The sequence below is a fragment of the Protopterus annectens genome, chromosome 3.part0, assembly GCF_019279795.1.
Source record: "Protopterus annectens isolate FY-2018-M chromosome 3.part0, PAN1.0, whole genome shotgun sequence".
In the NCBI taxonomy this organism is placed as follows: domain Eukaryota; kingdom Metazoa; phylum Chordata; order Ceratodontiformes; family Protopteridae; genus Protopterus; species Protopterus annectens.
Window position 1 is genome coordinate 1,840,291,640 of NC_056731.1, and position 21,256 is coordinate 1,840,312,895.

The 21,256-nt window shown below is 40.8% G+C and overlaps 1 protein-coding gene across 2 annotated transcripts in view; it reads right to left on the minus strand.

The window, feature by feature from the left end:
• Nucleotides 1-21,256, minus strand: part of GUK1 (guanylate kinase 1) — a 1,109,311-nt gene that overhangs the window by 893,233 nt on the left and 194,822 nt on the right. The window contains exon 2 of one of the 2 annotated variants that reach the window (XM_044065888.1): nt 18,346-18,387. The exons of the other annotated variant lie outside the window; for it this stretch is intronic. Coding sequence (XP_043921823.1) covers nt 18,346-18,387 — 42 coding nt within the window. The remainder of the gene's footprint in view (nt 1-18,345; nt 18,388-21,256) is intronic. 2 annotated transcript variants of the gene reach the window in all.

Below are 21,256 nucleotides of genomic sequence, written 5' to 3' on the forward strand. Positions count from 1 at the left end.
GGTCATTAGGCTAGTACACATGTATGTACGTATGACAGACATACATATGGCGAACACCCTGAGGATTGTGGCGAGGCCAAATGGTAAGACTCTGAACTGCTAATGACTGTCTCCTATTCAAAAATGCAGGAATCTCTGACTCTTTCGTAATCTTGAAGTGAAGGTTAAGTGTCCTGGAGATCCAGTGAGCACATCTATTCCATGAGTTAAGGTAGAATCGATTGCACCATGAACATTCTGAACTGGGTCTTACAAACATGCTTGTTCAGAAGGTGGAGGTCCAGAATGGGTCTGAGGTATTGTGTCTTCTTTGGATACAAAAAGAGCTTCGAATAAAATCATGACCCTCTCTGGTCTGATGGGGTCTTCTTGGATAGCTGATTTGGGGTGAAGAGAAGATCTCTTTTTCCACAGCTTTTGCCTGACTTGGGATATCTGCCAATGGTTTGCTGGACTGGGAGGGCTTACTAAACATGGAATGGAATAGCCTCTTGATATTATCCCTCTTACCCATCTGGTCTGTATGACGGCCCTCCACGCTTCTGGGTAGAGAGAGATGACCCAAAGTGCTTACAAAGTGGAGCACTCAGGCAGACGTTCAGGGATTTTACAGTCTGCCATCTGCAAAGGGCTTACGATATCCCTGGCTTTGTGGATCCTCCTCACACTCTGGGGCCTGCACCCACTGAAGAGGCCACCTCTGCTATTGCTGCCCCCGTTGGAAAGTGAGTCAAATTGTTGCTGTTTAGACTTCCAAAACGAGAGTGAAAGAGGTTCTTCTGGTTCCCGTTGTAAGATCTCTGAAGGACCTTGAACTTCACTCCAACAGCAGAGGCACTCTTACTACCTTGCTCACTCTTCTGTATTTTCTTTTCTACAGATGGGTCAAACAAGGAAGACCCGTCAAACAGAGTGTTTTAGAGGTCTGCAAAATCACACAGGCGTAGCCATGCATAGCTTCTCATTGCTATTCCATTTCTGGCTGCCCTGGTCGCTTCATCCTCCAGATTAAAAATTAGGTGCATGAAGAGATTATTGATACTAGGCATGGTAGTCAAGGTAGCTTCCAGCTGCTTCTTGGACTCCATCATAAGTAGGACTTTCAGAGCAGATATGGTCTATTAGGACAAATCTCCATGAAACATATTCATGTGTATGGTATACTTCAAAGCACTCAATGCAAAGGTGCATGAACTGTACACCTGCTTCCCTAATCTATCCATTGCCTTGGACTTTCTATTAAGGGGATGGACAGAAGTATACAGTCATTTATTTTATCCTTTGGTGACTGGGTTAGTCCCATTAGGCAAGAAGCCCCTCTTTGGCAAGACCCAAGGTGGTGTTTATACTATGAAGGTTAATTTGGCCAGAGCATCTGGGAACTTCCCCTGCTCTTTTTGATAAGTGCTGCAAGATATTTTACATCCACCTGAGCTACCACCAACTGTAGCAGATGGAACCTTGGTTTAATGTCTAATCTGAGGGATCAGGCACTCAAGCGTGCAGTACCCCACTTATGCTAGCTACACTGCACTGTCAGCAACCCATCTACCTTATGTGAGAATAGAACCCACTGCCTTCTGCACTGAAAGTGAGTATGCTACCTGTTGTGCTGCTGCCATTGAGTTTTCTTTTTCTGGCTACTGCCACAATGGTGGGGTCAGCTGCAGGAGACTTGGTTCAGTGTTGATTATCTTTAGGTGGCCATAGAATCTTGTCTGGTATGAGCATGACTGCCTCACAGTTGCTGGGCTCCTCCCAAGACCTCCTAATGGAGAACAAACATATTGGCTGGAGGGATCATCCATGACATAGATGCTGCCATCCCATAAACCTCAACAATACTGCTTTGTTCTGGGGGGGGGTCAACAGGCCAGGTTCCTCTCTTGTGCATTAGTTCTAATGTCTTGCAGAAAGAGGAGTCTTCCCAAGGGTACTGTGGGGAACCCTCTCAGAGTTGGTATATGATGTGGGGGGTACTCCAGGGAGTCTGGGAGCTTATTCTTGCAAGTCCTTTTCTTACGTACTTTACAGAGATATCACTTGACTTCTCAGTGGATTGAAGCTGCTTTTGAGCAGATGGTTTTAGACTTATCAGATGATTCTGAACAAGGGACTCCTAGTGAGAACATATGAGAGAGTGAATCATGGAGAGGAACAGCATCAGTTGGACTATCTGGATCCACTTACTTGGGAGAAGTGATTATCCTCCAGAACACTTGAAAGGCTGAAACAAACTCCATTGGATCTGAAGATACCATTCTAGCAGCTGGATTCAGCCTTCCTTTCACAGAAGCGATCATGACTTCTGGAGGAACCTCCAAAGCCATGAAGGTGGAAGGCTCCAATGAGGAAATCAGAACCATGGACTCAAAAGCTGAAGATTAACACCATCAAGATAGCTGAAGCCAACGGCTCTGATGACGGAGTTGAAGTTACCATCCCAAGCCCTCTGCTCAGGAATTGCATCAGTTTAGATAACTCCAGAATCGAGTAAGTCAGATCTGAAATCCATGGAACTAAACATACAGGGTAGATGTGACCAAAGGCCACAGGACCTGAATGGAACACTGGTTTCATGGTGACCAAAACCACAAGACAGACCAGAGAAGGAAATAGAATTAAGTGCATCTGGGCAGATCAGAAATGTTCGCTACTACACCTTCATCTATTAACTGGTTTTGTCTATTAATTGGAACTTCTTAAAAATCCTCCCATTAGATGATGTTGTAATTGAATTAGATACAACTTTTCTAAATATCATAAATAACACTGCATCGCCTAGAAGGAAGATAATGAAAACAAATAATGCAATTTGGCTATCCAAAAAGAATAGAACGCTAATTCAGGATAGAGAAAAAGCATTGAAAGAATGGCAAAAATATAAAACACCTCAATATCTTGAAAACTTCAGAATGCTTTGCAATAATACTAAAAAGCAAATAAACGAAGAGAAAAAAAACTATACTTTAATAACTTTCAGAATAAAACTAAATGATACCCTAAAAATGTTGGACATCCATTTAAGAAATCTTATGTTCCGCCAAAAATTCAACCCAAACCTTTCTCCTGAAAAACTGTATTGCAGTTTTGAGTGGCGAGTTAGCTCTAATAACGGCCACAAAGGTAAAAAACGCACTCTCCAAAGCTAAGAATACAGCATCCATGGGACCAGATGACATCCCGGGCTGTGTACTACATGAACTACAATATGAACTGGCACCTCACCTAAGTGTCATGTTTAATCATAGCCTCACCTCAGGTTTTATGCCCACTGAGTGGCGCAGAGTTACAGTTATACCACTCCACAAGGGAGGTCCACCTTGGATCCTGGAAACTACAGTCCCATCAGTCTGACGAGCCATATCTGCAAGGTCATGGAGTGTATTATCATGGAACTTATAAACAAAGACATTGGCAACCTTCAAACACTGGACCCCACCTATTTGGGTTCGTGAAGGGCCGATCTTGTCTCCTGAACCTGATTGACTTCTTCGAATCAGTCTCCAGAGCCAAGGACAAGGGTAAGGTGGTCCACACAGCCTATCTAGACCTTGCCAAGGCCTTTGACACCACCCCCCACTCTGGAATCATAGATAAACTTACTAAGCTGGGCATTAATCCCTACGTCACCCAATGGGTTGCTAACTGGCTTACTGATAGAACCCACACTGTAAAAGTAGCCGACTCCAAATCCATCTCCAGACAAGTGACAAGTAGAGTACCTCAGGGTTCAGTCCTGGGACCGCTCTTGTTTGGCATCCACTTCTCTGAAGTACAGGCCAAAACTAAGGGACTCCGGCTAACAAAGTTCGCAGATGACTGCAAACTGGGAGCCATTATTGAATCCCCAAATGATGTGGATACTCTACAAAAGGGCCTTACAGAAACAGATGCTTGGTGCCAGAGCCATGGGCTGAAGCTCAATGCCAAGAAATGTATAGTTATTCCCTTTGGGAAAAACATGTACCCGTGAATTACCATATAGGTGGCAGTACACTAAACACCGAAAGTGTGATAAGAGACTTAGGGACACAGGTGGACAGTGGTCTCACCTTCGATAACCACATCGCCACAACAGTCAGAAAATCCTTCTATGTGGCACACCTCATCAAAGGGCTTTTCATCCAGAAAAAAGGAGGTCATTGTCCCACTGTACTCATCCCTCATTAGACCCATTATAGAATACAACGCCCCGTTTGGTATGTACCTCTCAAGACATCTGCAACAACTGGAAAGGCCGCAGAAATACCTCACTAAAAGAATCACAGGCCTAAAGCAGATGCCCTACGCTGACCGCCTTAAAAAACTCCAGCTATACTCTGTCGCATATCATCTATTCAGAGGCAATCTCTGCTTAACATACAAGGCCATGTCAAACCCAGAGCTGTTGGACATGCTTACACTTAAAGAAATCCCAATCCCTCAGAGCCACACACTCCAGAGATCTAAACCTTGTCATCACAATAAACAAAACATGCTGGAGGGATAGGTTCCTGAACCAGAGACTCCCCAGACTCTGGAATAGATTGCCCATACATGTCAAGCAGAGTGCCTCTTTGGCCCTCTTCAAAAGGAACCTTGACGACTGGATGGGAGAAAGGAAATTCACCCTGGGGATCACGTCAGTCACCTTGCTAATCAGGGGTCCAGGGAAGTAAATAGTGTGGGAAGAAATAGCCAGGGAATTGTTATGGCTAGGCTTGTTTAGGCCCTAGGGCTGATAGCCTAGTACCAACCTATGAACCTATGATAGCATAGCATCTCTAACGAAGAATTCCTCAAATCACCACATTCACTTTTACTTTCAAACCTGTGCCCACATCCTATATAAAACAACTCTTAAACTGTGCTCTTCTTCAGCTGATGACCTTCCAAGCAAGTACCTAAAAATAGCATCTAGTAACATTGCCTGTCCTGTCTCAATCCTTATAAATTGGTCTTAGACTTTCCCTCGCAGGAAAAACTCTTAACCTCTACACAACATGGCTTCTGTCCTTCCCATAGTACTAGCACTTGCCTTTCTAAACTACAGAGATACTGTCAATGAAGCTAGAGATAATGGCAAGCTAGTCATTTCCTTAATTCTAGACTTGTCTAAAGCCTTTGACACAGTTTGCCACAACAAACTCTAGTTCAAATGTCTTCACTAGGTCTCTCTCAGCCCACCATCCTGTGGTTCAAAAGCTACCTGTCCAGTCGGTATCAGTCAGTAAAATGACATTCCACACTCTCTCCTTACCTCCCAGTCACCACCGATGTACCACAAGGCTCTGTCCTTGGTCCCCTCATCTTTAACAGTTTCTCCAATACCCTCCATACTTCCACACATAAGGTCACCCTAATACAATACACAGATGATTCAACTCTCATTTGCACATCTGACAACATGGTACTCCTCCAAAAATTACTAAGGAAGCTTTAACAGCCACTGAAACATGGCATGGTAATTCACAACTTATGCTCAACCCCAAAAACACCAAACTACTACCCCCCCCAAGTCCCTCTCTCATGAAAAAAAAAAATTAAAGTCCACTCTTGATAATACAGTCACTGACGTCACTTCTCATACCAAGCTATAAGGTGTAATAGTGGGTGATAATCTTACATTTGACCTGCATATACAAAATTGCATAAGAAAAACTCATCAAAAATTAGGGATGCTTTACAGAGCCAAAAACTCTCTCACTGATGCAACTAGCTACACTTGCCATGACTTATCTCCTCTCCACTCTTTATGGCACATCCATCCTTACTAACCTCCAGGCTTCACAAAAATTGAAACTTGAACAATGCTATAACAAAGTTGCTAAATTTGCCGCATATACCCCTTTCAGAATCCGCCAATGTGCAGCACTGAGAAACCTAAACTGGTTAGAACTGCCACATCCAACTAACATATACACAACGTTTTACCACCTATAAAATTATCCAGCATCCATCTGCCTGTCCAGCACTAAAAAACAAACATTCTACACAAAATCCCAGTCAGTCATTGTGATCCAGTGACCAAAAACTCCTGTCTACAAGCCTTGCAAATCTGCTGGCCATTGTACGTACTTGTACAAGTTAGCTAAGGCCTGGAACTCCTTAAATGTATTCATCAGGTCTATTCCCTCCCTCCCATCTTTCAAAATCACTCTGAAAGACTTCTAGCTAAAATCAATCTATGCTCTTGCTCAAATCCAGGATAAACTATATCCCTAAATGTGAAAAAGTATCTTTTCATTCCTTACTCGCCCGTCTTCACTTACTTCCTTACTGCTATCCAATTCTCTTCCCTGACTTTCTCTATAAATATACAATAAGCATGTTTTTCCCCTCACCTCATATCGTAATTCCTATCTGTATTAAACTAACTTACCTTTACTTTCTCTACAAACGGTCTAAAGTTTCTCTAAATATTAAATGATCACCATATACCTTGTATAGATTTTTAACCATTGTCTAAATTGTTATAATTATTTAAACAGCAAATGTTTTTCTTTTATTTTTGAAGATTGTAAAATTATTGTTATTAAATGTTTTGTAATAATTCATAGCTTTTCTCTCCCTGGCCTCCGCTGAAAATGAGCTTTTACCCAGTTGGACTTTCCCGGTAATCATATATCAATAAATAAATAGTAAATAAGGGTGGCCCCATAACTGCCACATAAAGGACCATCAGCCTGACAAATTACATTTACAAAGCCATGGGATACATTATAACTGGCCCTATTAAACTATGGCATCAAAAATCTCATCAAAGAAGAGCTGTAGCAGTTTATTTTTTATCAGAGGTAGGTCCTATCTAATGAAATTGGTTAACTTCTTTGAAGGGGTAACACAGGATATTGATAGCAGTCATGCTGTCCACAAAGCAACCTTGACCTGGCCAAGGCATTAGACGCCATACCCCATACTAACATAGATAGTAAGCGTCATACATTACAAATACTTCCCCATGTGGTAAGATGGGTAGCAAATTGGTTAAAAGAACTCACACAGTGCGAGTGCCAGGTGCCTCAATCAGTATGTGGGGACCAGTGGTGTCCCATAGGGATCAGTGCTGGGACCTCTTTTGCTCATTATTAACTTTATCTTCATGCCATGAGGCAAGACCTCTTGGCTAGCCAAGCCTGCAGAAAACTGTAAACTAAGAATCAGTGTCAAGTTCCCCTCTGACATCTTAACTTTTCAGCAATAACTTATGTTCTCAAATAAATGGTGTACTAAAAATGAACAAATTAAATGCAAAGAAGTATAATACTTTTTATATTTGGCAGACAAATCCTCCCTCAACATACAGTATAAATAATACGCACGTTCTAAATAAGAATATTATTAGGGATCATGGAACTTGTACTGATAACTCCCTGAACTTTGACCAACAGGTCACAACAGTAGTCAAAGTCATTGTACTTTGTGCAATTAATTAAAACAGGAATACCACCAAGATCCATCAATGACCTCTTAAAATTAGCACTGATAAGGTCAAATAAGTACAATGCCCCCTTAAGGATGCACCTCACCATATGCATCAAATGACTGGAAAGATTTCAGTGGTCCCCAGCTGAGATTACTGGCTAAAAACTCCTAAATTACCAAAAATGACTGGAAGTACTGTCCCTTACAGACTCCTGAAAGGGGATCCATGTCTTGCCTTCCATGCCTTTATGGACCCAGTGGCTCTGCATCTCTTGCATCTCCACAAATTAAACAGCTCACCAATACCAGAACCAGGAATCAAAATCTTCACCAGCAGATAAATAAAACAAGGTGGCGGGAAAGAGGTTCATCATGCAACACCTCCCCCACCTCTGGAACAGACTCCACCTCCGAATTTTCTATGATTTAGACATGATAACATGAACAGGACATCTGTGTATTTGAAAATTATAGAAAACTACTGTACTTTGGTGCCTTTTGAAAATAGAAGAGTGCATGTATATTGGTACTGGCTCAGGGATGAGTTAACTGTGATGCTTGTGAGAAAAGTACACTGTCAGAAATGCAGCAAAACATACTGACCGAGTAACTATCACAATAAGATGAAAGCCTACAAAGCTTAACTGGACATTTCACCAAATTAGGTATATGAATGAATAGTGTACATCATTATCCACTGAATTGAACTACAAGTCCCTAGTGCACATTGTTATGCCACAAACCGCTTTGGAGATCATTTAACTCAGAAAACTACAGTCCTATTCACTAACACTAAGTAAATCTTCATCAGCATAACTACAAAACTACTAAATGGCAGACACTCCACTTTCCAAACACTTATTTATACAAATATTTTAGATATGGGAAGAGCAGAAAAAAGAGCCACACCAAGGAATGCAGAGAGTCACATGCAGCCCACAAGCCACATGCTGGCCACTACTGATAAAGATGGGTAAAAACAGCACAGTTTAATTTCCCATGATGGATACTGAATTGTATGTCTGATCAAAGCTATAGAAAAAGGCCAAACTGTCACATTTTAGGTTGAAAATTTTAAACAGGGTTTTAATAATAGGTAAACAACTTCAAGAATAAACCACCAAAAGGCTCCCTGTATAATAATGAAAGGGATATGCAATAGCTGAAAGGCTGTTATAAAAACATTTTACCTTCTGAAACTTGACAAATGAATCAGAAATTCATATTGTTTACAAATTCAGTTGTTTGTGGAAGATCAGAGTTCAAAATGCAACAAGAAGAAGCTTTTCAACCAGCAAACACAGCTGGATGCCTGGCTTCAAGGGAGGTTGCAGTATAGCATCACTCAAATCTTATGAACTGTTGGATCACTCTCTCGGCTTTGTGCTACAATACAAGGTAGGGATCACATCTTTCAGAGTATTTGTAAAACAGATGTGCTTTTTACAACACAAAAAGGATGTAATCTCAAACAGTCATCCAAACCTTGGAACTAAAAGTAATCAATCTATAGAGCATGCCTTTGGTGATGGACAGAAATCAAAGCACAAGGGAAAATCTGCAAAGATAAACAAAAAAGCACTCATGCTTCATACAAACAGCAATTAAAAAAGACCATGAAGTCTTGTCAATCAACAGTGCCTATCACTGAACAACAGAAATATGGATAAAAGGTAGTACTTAAACTAGAAATTACACCAACCTTAGGCAGTCTACTCCATTACTCAGGCTGCAAAACAATATCTACATTTTGGGGTATTTGCAAACTGCATAGTGTTAAAAAATTGGTTACTTCTTCATGAGAATTTTTTGACAGACTCACTTTGAGTGAATGCTGACTGCTATAAAGCCAGTCATATTTATAAGAGATTGGATATCCTCCTTACCTTTCACCCACTTTTTAAAATGGGGGGGGGTTGGAGGGCACCAGCACCCACAATAAGCAATCTGAAGTTGCCAATTTTTGCCAAGTATGTGGAAGAGAATAAGTGGCATAAAAATATACAAATCACTTAGGAATGCACAATTTTACACTTTTGCCCATTTTAGTACCAGGCATCGCCCTCCCCAAAAGCTTGCAGCTCAGAATCTCAGACATCAATCCAGTTTACAATACATTCCATCAAGAGACATCTGATGGGAAATGGAGATAGCATGGATGAAACAAGTGCAGAAAAACAAAAGCATAAAAAATACATATGAAAGAATGCAAGTTGGAACGCAGTAGTAAGAAAACCATAAATGTGAAAGGGCAGTGATGAAAAATATAAATAAGAAAGAAAAAAACGCAAGACGAGAGAGAGAGAGAGAGAGACTAGGTAGAGACTGAAAGAAATATCAGTTAAAGAAAAAGTAAGCACTAAAACAAGGCTAATGGAAGACAGTTACAACAGTAAAAAGAGGAAAGATGAGTGTGCTTTAGGAAGAATTCAAATTAACAGATGGTACAGGTAAAAGAAAGCACATGTATGATGAGAAGATGAAATAAAATGAGAAAGAAATTAAGACTAAAGAGATTAAATAGAAAAGCAAGTTAATAAAAAATGTTGAAATGGGATCAATAAGACAACCACAGGAGTGTAAAAAAAGAAAGATGAATGCATTTTATCTTTTCTATCTGTAATTTCCATTTCTCTTAAAATTAAAATAAAAGTGTGTGGGGATGCTACCAACAAAAAAATTAACAGTAAAATAAGAAGGTTGAGAACTTAGTCAGAGTAGGCTCCTTATCAAAGCTGAAAATGTTACATATCAGTCAGCTACAGATAGCTTACTGCAGTGCAGAATAAGAAAGTTGTGGCACTCCTGAGTGTGTTGTCCTTTGGATGAGGTGTTAACAGAGTTCAAATCTGCAAAAATTGGTGGCAACTCAGGTTGATGTAAAAGATCCCATGGCACCCACTGAAAAGAGTTGAGGAAGTTCGCTGATAACCTGGACAGGGTTTCCCCTAGTAATATAAATACCACCTTGGATGTACCTAAAAGCATACCTGGCATAGCATGCACCCTGTGTCAGTACCATGAACCAGCAAACCACTCTGCCAATTCAAGTGAAGAGCAAAAAACTACTGGCACACTAACCAGGTGACCAAAAAGATAGCAAGAGATCCTATAGAGGAACTACTAATATTTCGGAAATTTTACGAAAGTCTGTATAAAGCAGAGAAATATAGATCAAGAAAAGGTAAATATGGAAATGCTTATGGAACAATTAAATATGCCAAGGCTCAATTACTAACAGGATAAAAGGAGATGAGATAAAAATGATGATATATGACCAATCAACAGGAAAGTGCCTAGGAATAGATGGCATTCCTGTGGAAGCTTGGAAGCTAGGAGGAAAATAAAATTGATAAAGATCTGTTTGACAGTATTTTAAGAGGAGGAGAAGCACCAACTTACTGGAAGAAAGTGGTGGTGGCTGTAATACCTAAAGAGGGTAAAGACCCATCAAATCTAGCTTCATACAGACCATTCAACCCTAAACCATGACTATAATGTATTTATGTCTATAATGGCTAAAAGAATGGCAAAGGTGATGCCAAAATGGATCACTGTCGTTTTGTGGAGGGCAGGCAAACATTTGACAACATAACAGAACACTGAGGATCCAGAGGGAAGCTGGATATAAGAAAATACCACTGTTGTTTGTGGGTCTTGATGCAGAGAAAGCATTTGACAGAGTAAGCTGGGAGTTTATGAGCAGGGCAATGGAAGCATTTGCATTCCCTGATAAAATTACATGACTGATTAGGAGGATATAACAAGGGATCGGAGGCGAAAATTAAAATGGGTGGGGTCCTCTCTGATAATTTCTGCTTGAGCAGAGAAACCAGGCAGGGGTGTCCTCTTTCCCCTTTATTATTTACACTATATTTAGAACCACTGGCAAAGAAAATAAGGAACTCATAAATTCAAGGATATAATTGGTATGGTAGTCAAGAAAAGCTGTCTCTATTTTCAGAGGATATTATTTTACACCTGATAAAAATAGAAAAGAACATTTCAGTGTTGTGAAACACTTTGAAGTAGTTTCAAACCTTTTTGGGATACAAATTTAATGAAGCTAAAACAAAACAATAGTTGTAAATAATGTACCCACACACAAACTGGTTCAGCAATATCAGTATTTATGGGGACATGATAAAATAAATTACTTAGGAGTATGGATTAAAAAGAATTCTGGTCTGGCAATGATAATTGGGAAGAGACTAAACAAATGATAATATAACAACTAAGACATTAGAAACTCTGTTATATGGATATGGATAGCAAGATGCAAACAGTTAAAATGCTTTTAGAACCTTTAGTTTTATACACAGGTCAGGCATATTTTTATCAACCAGAGGAGAAGTTGTGGGTAGCAATTAATAAAGTGCTGAAGGATTTTATTTGGGAGGGGAAGATGGCAACAGTCAAGTGGGATAAGCTGATTCTTCCAAATGAACAAGGCGGTTTGGGATTACCATATTTGAAGGGGTATTTCAGAGCTACACAGTTAAAGCTCCTATACATAGTACAAGCAGAAGCCTATAATTCAAAGTGGAAAGGGATGACGATGAAACAGGGGAAAGGTCAAGAAACAAGAACAGGCTGGGATTTTGGATGCATATCCATAAAGAGAACAATAACCATGCAGATTATTAAACTTATAAAGTAGCAGAAAGTATTCTAAGAACTAAGCCAACATGGGAATGGAGAAAGGAGATTATGCCGATAAGGATGACTGCAATTAGGGATACAGACAATAGGCAAGAGGGGTCTGGAATTAAGTAGAGGTATTGGAAGCAAATAATTAGAGAGGGAAAGGTAAAACAATGGGAAGAGACCAAGAATTTATTTGGACTGTGGAACAGAGATTACCTTCCCTATTAAGGATTGATCACAGCATAGGTAAACAGAAAGAGATAGGGGGATCCTAAGTGAAAGACCAGCACTGGTAGAGTGTTTTTAGTTTAATCTAGAACAGAAGCTGCTGTTAAAAAAGGAATAAATTGGTAGAGCATACAAAATATTGCATGATAACTATAAAAATCAACCAGAAGAGGTTAGAAAAGATTGGGAAGAGAGACTGGATAAGCAATTAAAAAGAAACAATAGGGGGATATATGTATGGGGTCTATTTATTTTATTTTATTATTTTTTTTTTATTTTACATTTGTTAACCAGGAAAGTCCGACTGGACACAGGTCCATTTTCAGCGGAGGCCCGGGGAGATAAGCTCCAAAACAACACATACATTGAATAATAGGCAATTACATGGAACATTCATTTCATGTTATGAGAGCTTTCATTACATACACCCGAGGAGATGATATATACAGTATGGGATACATTAAACTGACAGTTCATACAAAAGTCAAACATTTAGGTATAGAGTATGAAAAAGACATCTACTCAAAAGACCTGAAAGTGGCCGAATTTCGTAATCATGAAACAGACTGTCTAAGGGTAATTGGGGTACAGAGGAGTTACCTTTTTAAGAGTTAGCCTGGCAAGTGGCATGAGCATAACCAATTATTCTGAAAATGTTTTTTCAGGATTTTTTTTTAAATGAGTAGTGGAGGTGGTAGAGGTAGTATGGATTGGTAGGCTGTTCCATTTTTTGGCAATGGTACTAGCAAAAAGAGATTTGCCAGCATCATTTCTGTGCTTAATGACTTTTATGAGGTTATGGTTGCTAGATCTAAGAGTTCTACTGGGGATATGTGGTTGCATGAGTTCCTGTATTGCATGGGGTTATGTTGGAAAAGTAGTAGAGTTTGTGAACAGTAGATGGTGGAGTAGTAGCATATGAGGTAGCTCCAACCAGTTGACTTGTTTAAGTGACAGACAGTGATGGGATCCAGTCCATGTGAGGCAGAGCACCTTGCTGGCTATGTTCAAGAGAAATCTTGACCGGTGGATGGGAGATCGTAGGTTTACCCCGGGAATCATCTCTGTGTCACTACTGGACAGAGGCACAACAAACTAATGGGCACAGTATTTTTTAACATAACGGGTGGCGTAAGCCACAAAACTCTGGGCTAGGCTTATAAATGCCTTAGGGCAGATAGCCTAGTATAAACCTATGAACCTATGAACCTATAAGGGGATTCGGTAGCAAATTTGGTGATTTTGTTGTAACAAGATTCCATTTTATTTAGATTGGTTTGCCGGTGATTAGTTAAGATGGGAGAGACATACAAGAGGATGGCTAAGAGATGGGTACTTGCAATGGTTGCTTTGGTGTTACTAGTCATGAAGTGTTTATTCCTATAAAGGAGTCCAAGTTTTTTGTGAACTTTCTTGATGGTTTGTGCAATATGGATGCCGAATCTAAGACTGTTGTCAATTTCAACACCTAGCAGTTTTGTGTGTGTGGTAGGGCTGATTTGAGTGTTGTCCTTGGATTTGATGGAGAAGCTATTGCTTAGTAGTGGTGGTTTTCCAGGGTGAAATATAATAAGTTTGTTTTTTTTGGGGTTGAGAAGAAGTTTGATATTGGTGAAACAGGTTTCTGTGAGGGTGAAGTAGGTCTGGGTTAAAGTTTGAAGTTCATGTAGTGTGGAGGCGGCGCAAATAAGGGTGGTGTCATCTGCATATTGTACTACTGACACAGAGGGTGAGGAGAAAGTGATATGGTTAGTATATAAATGAGAACAGTAAGGGACCGAGAATAGACCCTTGAGGTACTCCTATGGTAACTGGCAATAGGGGGGATAGTTGGTCTTTCCAGAGAACTGTTTGTTGACGGCCAGATATATAGCTGTTAAATCAATCAATAGAGGAGGGGCTTATGTTTATGCTAGATAGAGAATTCAGAAGCATGCTGTGGTTAACCATATCAAAGGCTTTTGATAAATCTAAGAATATGGAGGAAACAAACAGACCATTGTTTCTCTGGTGGTTAACTATATCTGTGAATGATAGGAGGGCTGTGGTTGTACTGTGAGACGGTCTAAAGCCATGTTGTGTAGCAGAGAGAAGGTTGTTATCTTTGAGGTGTTGCTTTAGTTGAGTGTGAACCACTCTTTCTAATATTTTGGACAGTTAATTAGTCAGCTATAAGGAGGTTCCACCTTTGTGTAGTGGAATGATGTGTGAGGTTTTCCAGGAGCTGGGTACTTTGTTTTCCAGCAGTGATCTATTTATGAGAATAGAGACTGGGTAGGCTGTGGCATCAGCTGATATCTGAAGGAAGTCTGGTGGAAGCTTATCGGCTGCTAACGTGGTCAGTTTTAGTTTTTTGAGGAGCTTAGAAATTACCCTTGTGGACATGGAGAGGAGGTTGAAGGTGGGGATGTTGGGTTGAGTATTGAGAAAGGTGGGGGTATTTGTTAGTGTAGGAGTACTGGTTTTGTATTGGGCATTGGCCAGGGTTTGGACAGTTTCGGTAAAGAATTCGTTGAATTGTGTGGGAATGTCTTCAAGATTGCTAGGTAGCAATGGGGATGGGCTGGTAGTATTTCCTGGGTGGAGTATGCTATTTAAAGTGGCCAAAAATTTCTGGCGGGTTTCAGCATGTTTTTCCTGCATGTTTTTGTAGTAATTGGCTTTGTCGAGTTTGATTTGCTTTTTGGTTTTGTTTCGGAGTTTGAGATAGACAACTAAGACCTAAGGTTCTATTTCTCTGATATTGTGTCCAGGCTTTGTCTCTTTCTTTCATTTTAGTTTTGGTGTCTTTGGTGAGCCATGGGGCACAGTTAGTTTTTATTCTAATGGTTCAGGAAGGTGCATGGTGGTTTAGGATGTTTAGGAAGGTTGAGTTGAAATGTTCAACGGCGTTGTCTAGGGAAAGTTGTTTAAGGGGGGCCCAGTTGACACTTTGTAGTTCTTGGATGAAGTTAGTGGCTATAAACTGTTTTCTGTTGCGAACTTCCCTGAGGATGGGTTGGTTGATAGATTGCGATTTATACCTAATTAGGTAGGTTGGGTGACGGTCACTTAGGCTGTCTGGGAGAGAGCCGGATAGGTGAGCCTGAGTGGGGTCAGATAATAGGATCCAATCCAGGATAGATTGGCGTTTGGATACTTTGTCATTTCTTGCGGGAGTTATTATAGTTTGGGTAAACCTGTGAGGTTTAGAAAGGCATAGGGATTGTGGCTGGAGCATTTTGTCCAGTCTATATTAAAGTCCCCTAGTAGTATGGTTTCATGGGGAAAGGAGTTGGAAAGCCAGTTAAGTAGGTGTTCCATGACAGTTGTGTTATTGCCTGGTGGGATATAGCCACCTGCAATAACTATGTGTGTATTGGGATTTATTTCTAATTTGTCAAGGATTAGTTCTATGTAGTCTAGTTGCTCTATGTTGAGGTGATTTTGGAAGATGATTGCTACACCCCCTCCCTTTTTTACTATTCCACCTTTTCTAATCATACTGTAGCCTGGGGCAGTAATTTCATCATTGTGGTGTTCTGGTTTGAGCCATGTTTCTGTTAATATTGTGACTTAGGTTTGTATAGGGTAAGCAAAGCATGAAGGTCATGCGTTTTATGGAGTATGTTTCTTACACTGATGTTTAAGAAGAGGGTAGATGATTTAGATCTATTGTGAACGGCATTTAGTTGATTTAGGGTAGGGTTGACAGGTGATGTAGGTCCTGGGTTGGGGTGTATGTCACCGCAACTAGTGAGTGTTTTGAGTAAGTGTGAGTAGTGTTTATTAAATTTGTATAATAATTTAATTAGCCTTTGAGAGCTATGTTTACTTTGAATTTTAGTTTGTAGTGTGGGTAGGCAAGGTTTTGGCTGTGGGTGAGGATGTATTGCTCTATAGGGATGCTATTTAGTTTGGTGTGGCTAATTGTGGAGTCAGTCTGCCAGGGGGAAGGGTGTGGTTTCTGAATTGAGTGTGGCACGAGGTTAGGTTGGATAGAAAAAGCAGGGTAAAGATTATAGTAGGATACAGTAGTGCATTTAGTAGTTGGGTTGGTTGTGTGCAAGGCATGATGTACAAGTGGAGTTAACTGGTGTAGTAGAGGTGTATTGTGTTTAGGAGGGGTTACTAGAAGGGGAGGAGTCCTATGTGGGAGGAAGTAAATGGTTAAGTATAAAGGAAATGACCTGGGGGTGGGAGAGGAGCGAAGTAAGCCCGAGTGCAGCATGGACGAACGGAGTGGGTGGGCTACACCCCAGACAGGGAAGTGGGAAAAAAACAGTCCAATCAGTATGTACAAGAGCACTTTCCCATTTTACTAGATTTAAAATACCTTTAGTAGAATTGCTGCAGTAGAGTCCCTTCCCTAGGTCATGCTAGTTAGAAAATTAATGGGCTTTGTTGGATATGGGGAGGTAGGGAACAGGGTTTAAGTATAAATTCCCCTTATTTCTTGGCGATTAAGCATGGATTGGGAGAGTTTGAGAAGGTTTAAACTGGCTGTTCAACGTGCGGTGCTCAACAAGAGTTGTAGGGTGTACAGGCTAAGACAAATCCGGCTGTATGGTAATAAAGTTGCTTTTTACACAGTTTTTTAAAATATACTTTGTTGCAGGGTGTTAGGCACACAAGTCAGCAGTTGTTTGCTTTCCTGGGAGAGGAGATCACGGACAGAGATCTCTGGGCAGAGGCAGAACCTTTAAGTGAAAACCCAGTGTCTTATGGACAAATCTAGAAAGGGGTATAACAAGACATATGAGTTAGTACAAGCTATAGTTGAAAATGAAGAGGGTAGTAAATACGGAGAAGCTTTACTACAATAACCAAACATTACAACACAGAGAATAGGGCATAATGCCCGTTCATATGTAGTTAGAACATGCCTGTATAGCAATGTAGCGTCTATCGCTAGCTATCAGGTTTCTCAAATATAGCTAAACAGTAACCATTAAAGTGTAACTTGTAACTTTAACTAATGAAGTTAAATCATGCCTGTATAGCATTGTAGGTCTATCGCTAGCTATCAGGTTACTCAATATTATTAAAAAGTCACCTTTACAGTGTCACCTAAAACTTTAACTTGTGCAGTTAAAACATGCTTGCATAGCGATGTGACGTCTATCGCTAGCTATCAGGCCGCTCAATATTGATAAAAAGTACCTTCAAAATGTTACTTCTAATACATGTAGTATAAAATTAAACAGTCAAAGCATCTAGCGGTAGCTATCGGCCACCAGCAGTTAGATACACTAGCCACTTAACAAATGCAGGTCTGGTGTTTATCCTTATAAAAGAAGCTAGGCAAACAATTGCTATTTACAGAGTTCAGCGTTCAACACAATTAGTGTAATCGCAGTTGGTTTAACAACAAGCAAAGAAGAAACATCTACAGTTAAACAACACTAAATAACTGGCTTCTTTGAGAATTTGTGCAGAGAGAACAACATTCAATTCATTTATAACGGCTAGAGTGCTCAAACACTAAAACAGTAGATGTTATGCAATGCAGGAGGATGAGCGCATGTAGTTAATGCATTTGCCATTGATAATACAACAGTTTTTGCAGGCAGCATATGTTATCATAATCTTACCCTGGCTAACTGGTTAAGTTCACATAAAACGACATTAGTTAAGGTTATTAAGCATTTTCAATCGGAATGCCTGTTGAGCACACTGCTTTGAACACTGAGGGGTAGAGGGCGGCCAGAATAGGCCAGGGAAAGATTTAAAAATGTCTATATTAGTTTGCCAAAAGTTTTTTTTTCAGCAAACACATTCCATTGACCCCTATTCAGCAAAATTCACTTCAGAGTGAGAGATTTAATTTACAGCTGTACAAGGGAATTACTGACTTTTTGCAATGACCAGTTGTGTAAAAGGTGCAACAGTTGGAGAAGATTGTTCAGTAGGAAACCTTGCTTTCCCCACAGCAGCAGTGACCTCTTGAGGAGTAATTGTTAAAGCAAAAGAGGGCATCCATAATGGTATGAACTCTAATCTATTTTTATCTATATAAAAACCAGAAGAAATATCACTACTGTTGGGGAGGGGGGTCCAGACAATACTTTAACATCTACGTACCTTTGCGGATATAATTTAATGATCCACGAAGAGATGAACAACCTAAAATAAAAAAAAAAAATTAGGTTAACTTAACCTCATGACATCTGTTTATTAACCAGTTAACTAGACTAGATCCAGGCCTGCTGAATCTAGCTTTGTTTGTATAACTTGAGCACAAATCCAGGCCTTCTTTTTTGGAGAAGGTTCCCCTGCACCTCAGTGGCAAGAGAGTGTGCAGTTAGAACTTGTCTGAAGACTACAGGAACAGGGCTTAGTTTTGAGATTTTTTTACTGGTTAATTGGGTAATTTGTTTAAAAGCCTTTTCTGATTGCTTGTAGTCATCTAAAGCTGTTTTAAGTGTATTTTTTACTGTCTGTAGTCATTTAAAGCTGTTTTAAGTGTATTTTTTTTACTGTTTTTGCCTTATCTTTTAAAGAAAAAAATGTCCTTGTTTCCCACCTTTCTAAGCTAGTATAGTCCAGTTTTCAGGCTAGTGCTGAATTCAGGGCTGTGTTACAATTGTCTGGGCAATACCTTACTTGGATAGAGGGAGGTTTCTCTGTTCACCTGTGAGAGAGGGAGCTTTGAGCAGCCATCTGTCCCTGGAGGAGTGGTTCCAGCCTAGAAGTTAGTAGTTTATAGGCCATTTTGGGCTAATTTCTCTCTCTTTCATTTCCCTACTGTAAAAACCGTGCTTGCACGGTTTTGCACGTCCGGGCAGCGCCGGTTAGTTAGGGCTAAATTTATCCCAGCTCCACCAAGTCTCCTCTTCAGTTTTTCCCTTGAAAGTAGTCTAACTCTCAACCTAAGCACTTAAAAAGCATCCTACAGTGCAGCACTTGCTCAGACCTAATAGCAAGCACTAATATACCCTGACACTTGATTGCCCAGCAGGGCAAGGCTCATTATTCACCCCTCACCAACCAAGTGACTAAGCAGCTCACCCTACTATTCAGACATGACCAAAGGGCAATTTCAGGTATACTTTCCTGTCCAGCTGGTGAACCTGGGTATCCTGAGGCAATGCTACAACTGCCTCATGTACATAGACAACCCTCTCCTCCTACCACAAAACATTAACATATGCGAGAGATGCAATTATATAGCTAAGTTGGAGGCTAAGCTCTCTCCACCCAAGACTGTAATAGGCAGCCATGAGGAGAAGGTTAACACTTGCATCATACCTCCAGCCTCACAGAGACATACTAAACCAGCACTGGCAAAAAATACACATAAATACACAAAATCATACTCGGAGGCTCTAAATAAAAACCTGCAAAAGCATCACAGACCTCCAAAGCAGACTGCCAAAAAGCCTGCACCTCCCGTCACAAACCAGACAACACATAAAACACAAAATCAGTGTGCCGCACAGTCAAAGCCCTTAAGGCAAAATAACATACCTAACACACCAGTAATAGGCGACTCTATAGTCAGGCACACTGACGTCCCACTCACTAGGGTGGACAGGGAAAATTTTACAGTTAAGCTGCATGTTGGGAGCCAGAATCTGCCACAGAACACAAGCACTCAGGTCACTCCAGAACAAGTACAAATATGACTCTGTCATTGTTCATGTTGGTGCGAATGACCTGAGACTTACTTCCCTGGACTACATGAAAAGAGACATGGAAGAGCTCTCTGATCATGTAGCCCAGGCAGGTATGACCCTGACCCTGAGTAGCATCCTGCCCTCACCAAGAATGATACCACAGTATAAAGACAAAAAGATCAATTTCAACAATTGGCTAAGCTTCTGCTGTCATTCAAAGGGGATCCAGTGTCTGTTAGCCTGGGACGACATGCTTGACCAGCCTCGTTGCTTCACAAGAGACGGCTTGCACCTGTCACCCCTAGTCTTTCGAATACTGGCCAAGGCTCTTGCTGCCCCCATAGTGCCCTTTTTAGGCAAGGCTCAAAAGTCAAACCCACCTCCGTAAATAGCACAAATAGAAAAATAAGGTTCATAGGTTCATACTAGGCTATCTGCCCTAGGGCATTTATAAGCCTAGCCAGAGTATGTTTGGCTTTCGCCACCCATTTTAAATTAATTTTGCTGTGCCCTTTTTCGAGGTTAGTATACTGTGCCTCTGTCTAACAGTGACACAGATGTGATACCCGGGGTAAACCTACGATCTCCCATCCACTCATCAAGATTCCTCTTGAAGAGAGTCAATGAGGGACTCTGCCTAACCTGGACTGGGATTTTATTCCAGAGTGAAGGGAGCCTCTGGGTTATGAATCTGTCCCTCCAGCATGTCCTATTTATTTAAGTGCTGAGGTTCAAGTCTCTCGAGCGTGTAGCTCGATGGGATTTAGATTTTTTGAGGTGCAGCATGTCCCTTAATTCCGGGTTGGTCATGGCTTTATACGTCAGGCACAGGTCGCCTCTGAGCAGGCGGTATGCCACTGAGTAGAGCTGGAGTTTCTTTAACCGGGCAGCATATGGCATCTGTTTGAGTCCTTTGATCCTCTTGGTGAGGTACTTTTGGGGTCTTTCCAGTTGCTGCAGGTGTTTGGTAAGGTACATCCCAAAAGGGGCATTGTACTCGATTATGGGCCTGATGAGAGATGAGTAAAGAGGCACGATGACCTCCCCTGATCTAGATGTGAATCCCTTCATGATTAGGTGGGCTATATAAAATGTTTTTCTAACCACTTTGGCCACGTGGTTGTCAAATGAGAGATTGCTATCAACTTGGGTCCCCAGGTCCCTAATTGCTTCTTCTGTACTTAATGGATTACCACCTATGTGGTAATTTGTGGCACTTTGTTTTGCCAAAGGGGATGACTATACACTTTTGGCTTAGCTTGAGGCCATGGCTCTGGCACCAGTTGTCTGTTTCTATGAGGCCCTTTGGAGGATGCTTGTGTCGGCTGGAGAGTCTATTATGGCATCCAATTTGCAGTCATCTGCGAACTTGGTCA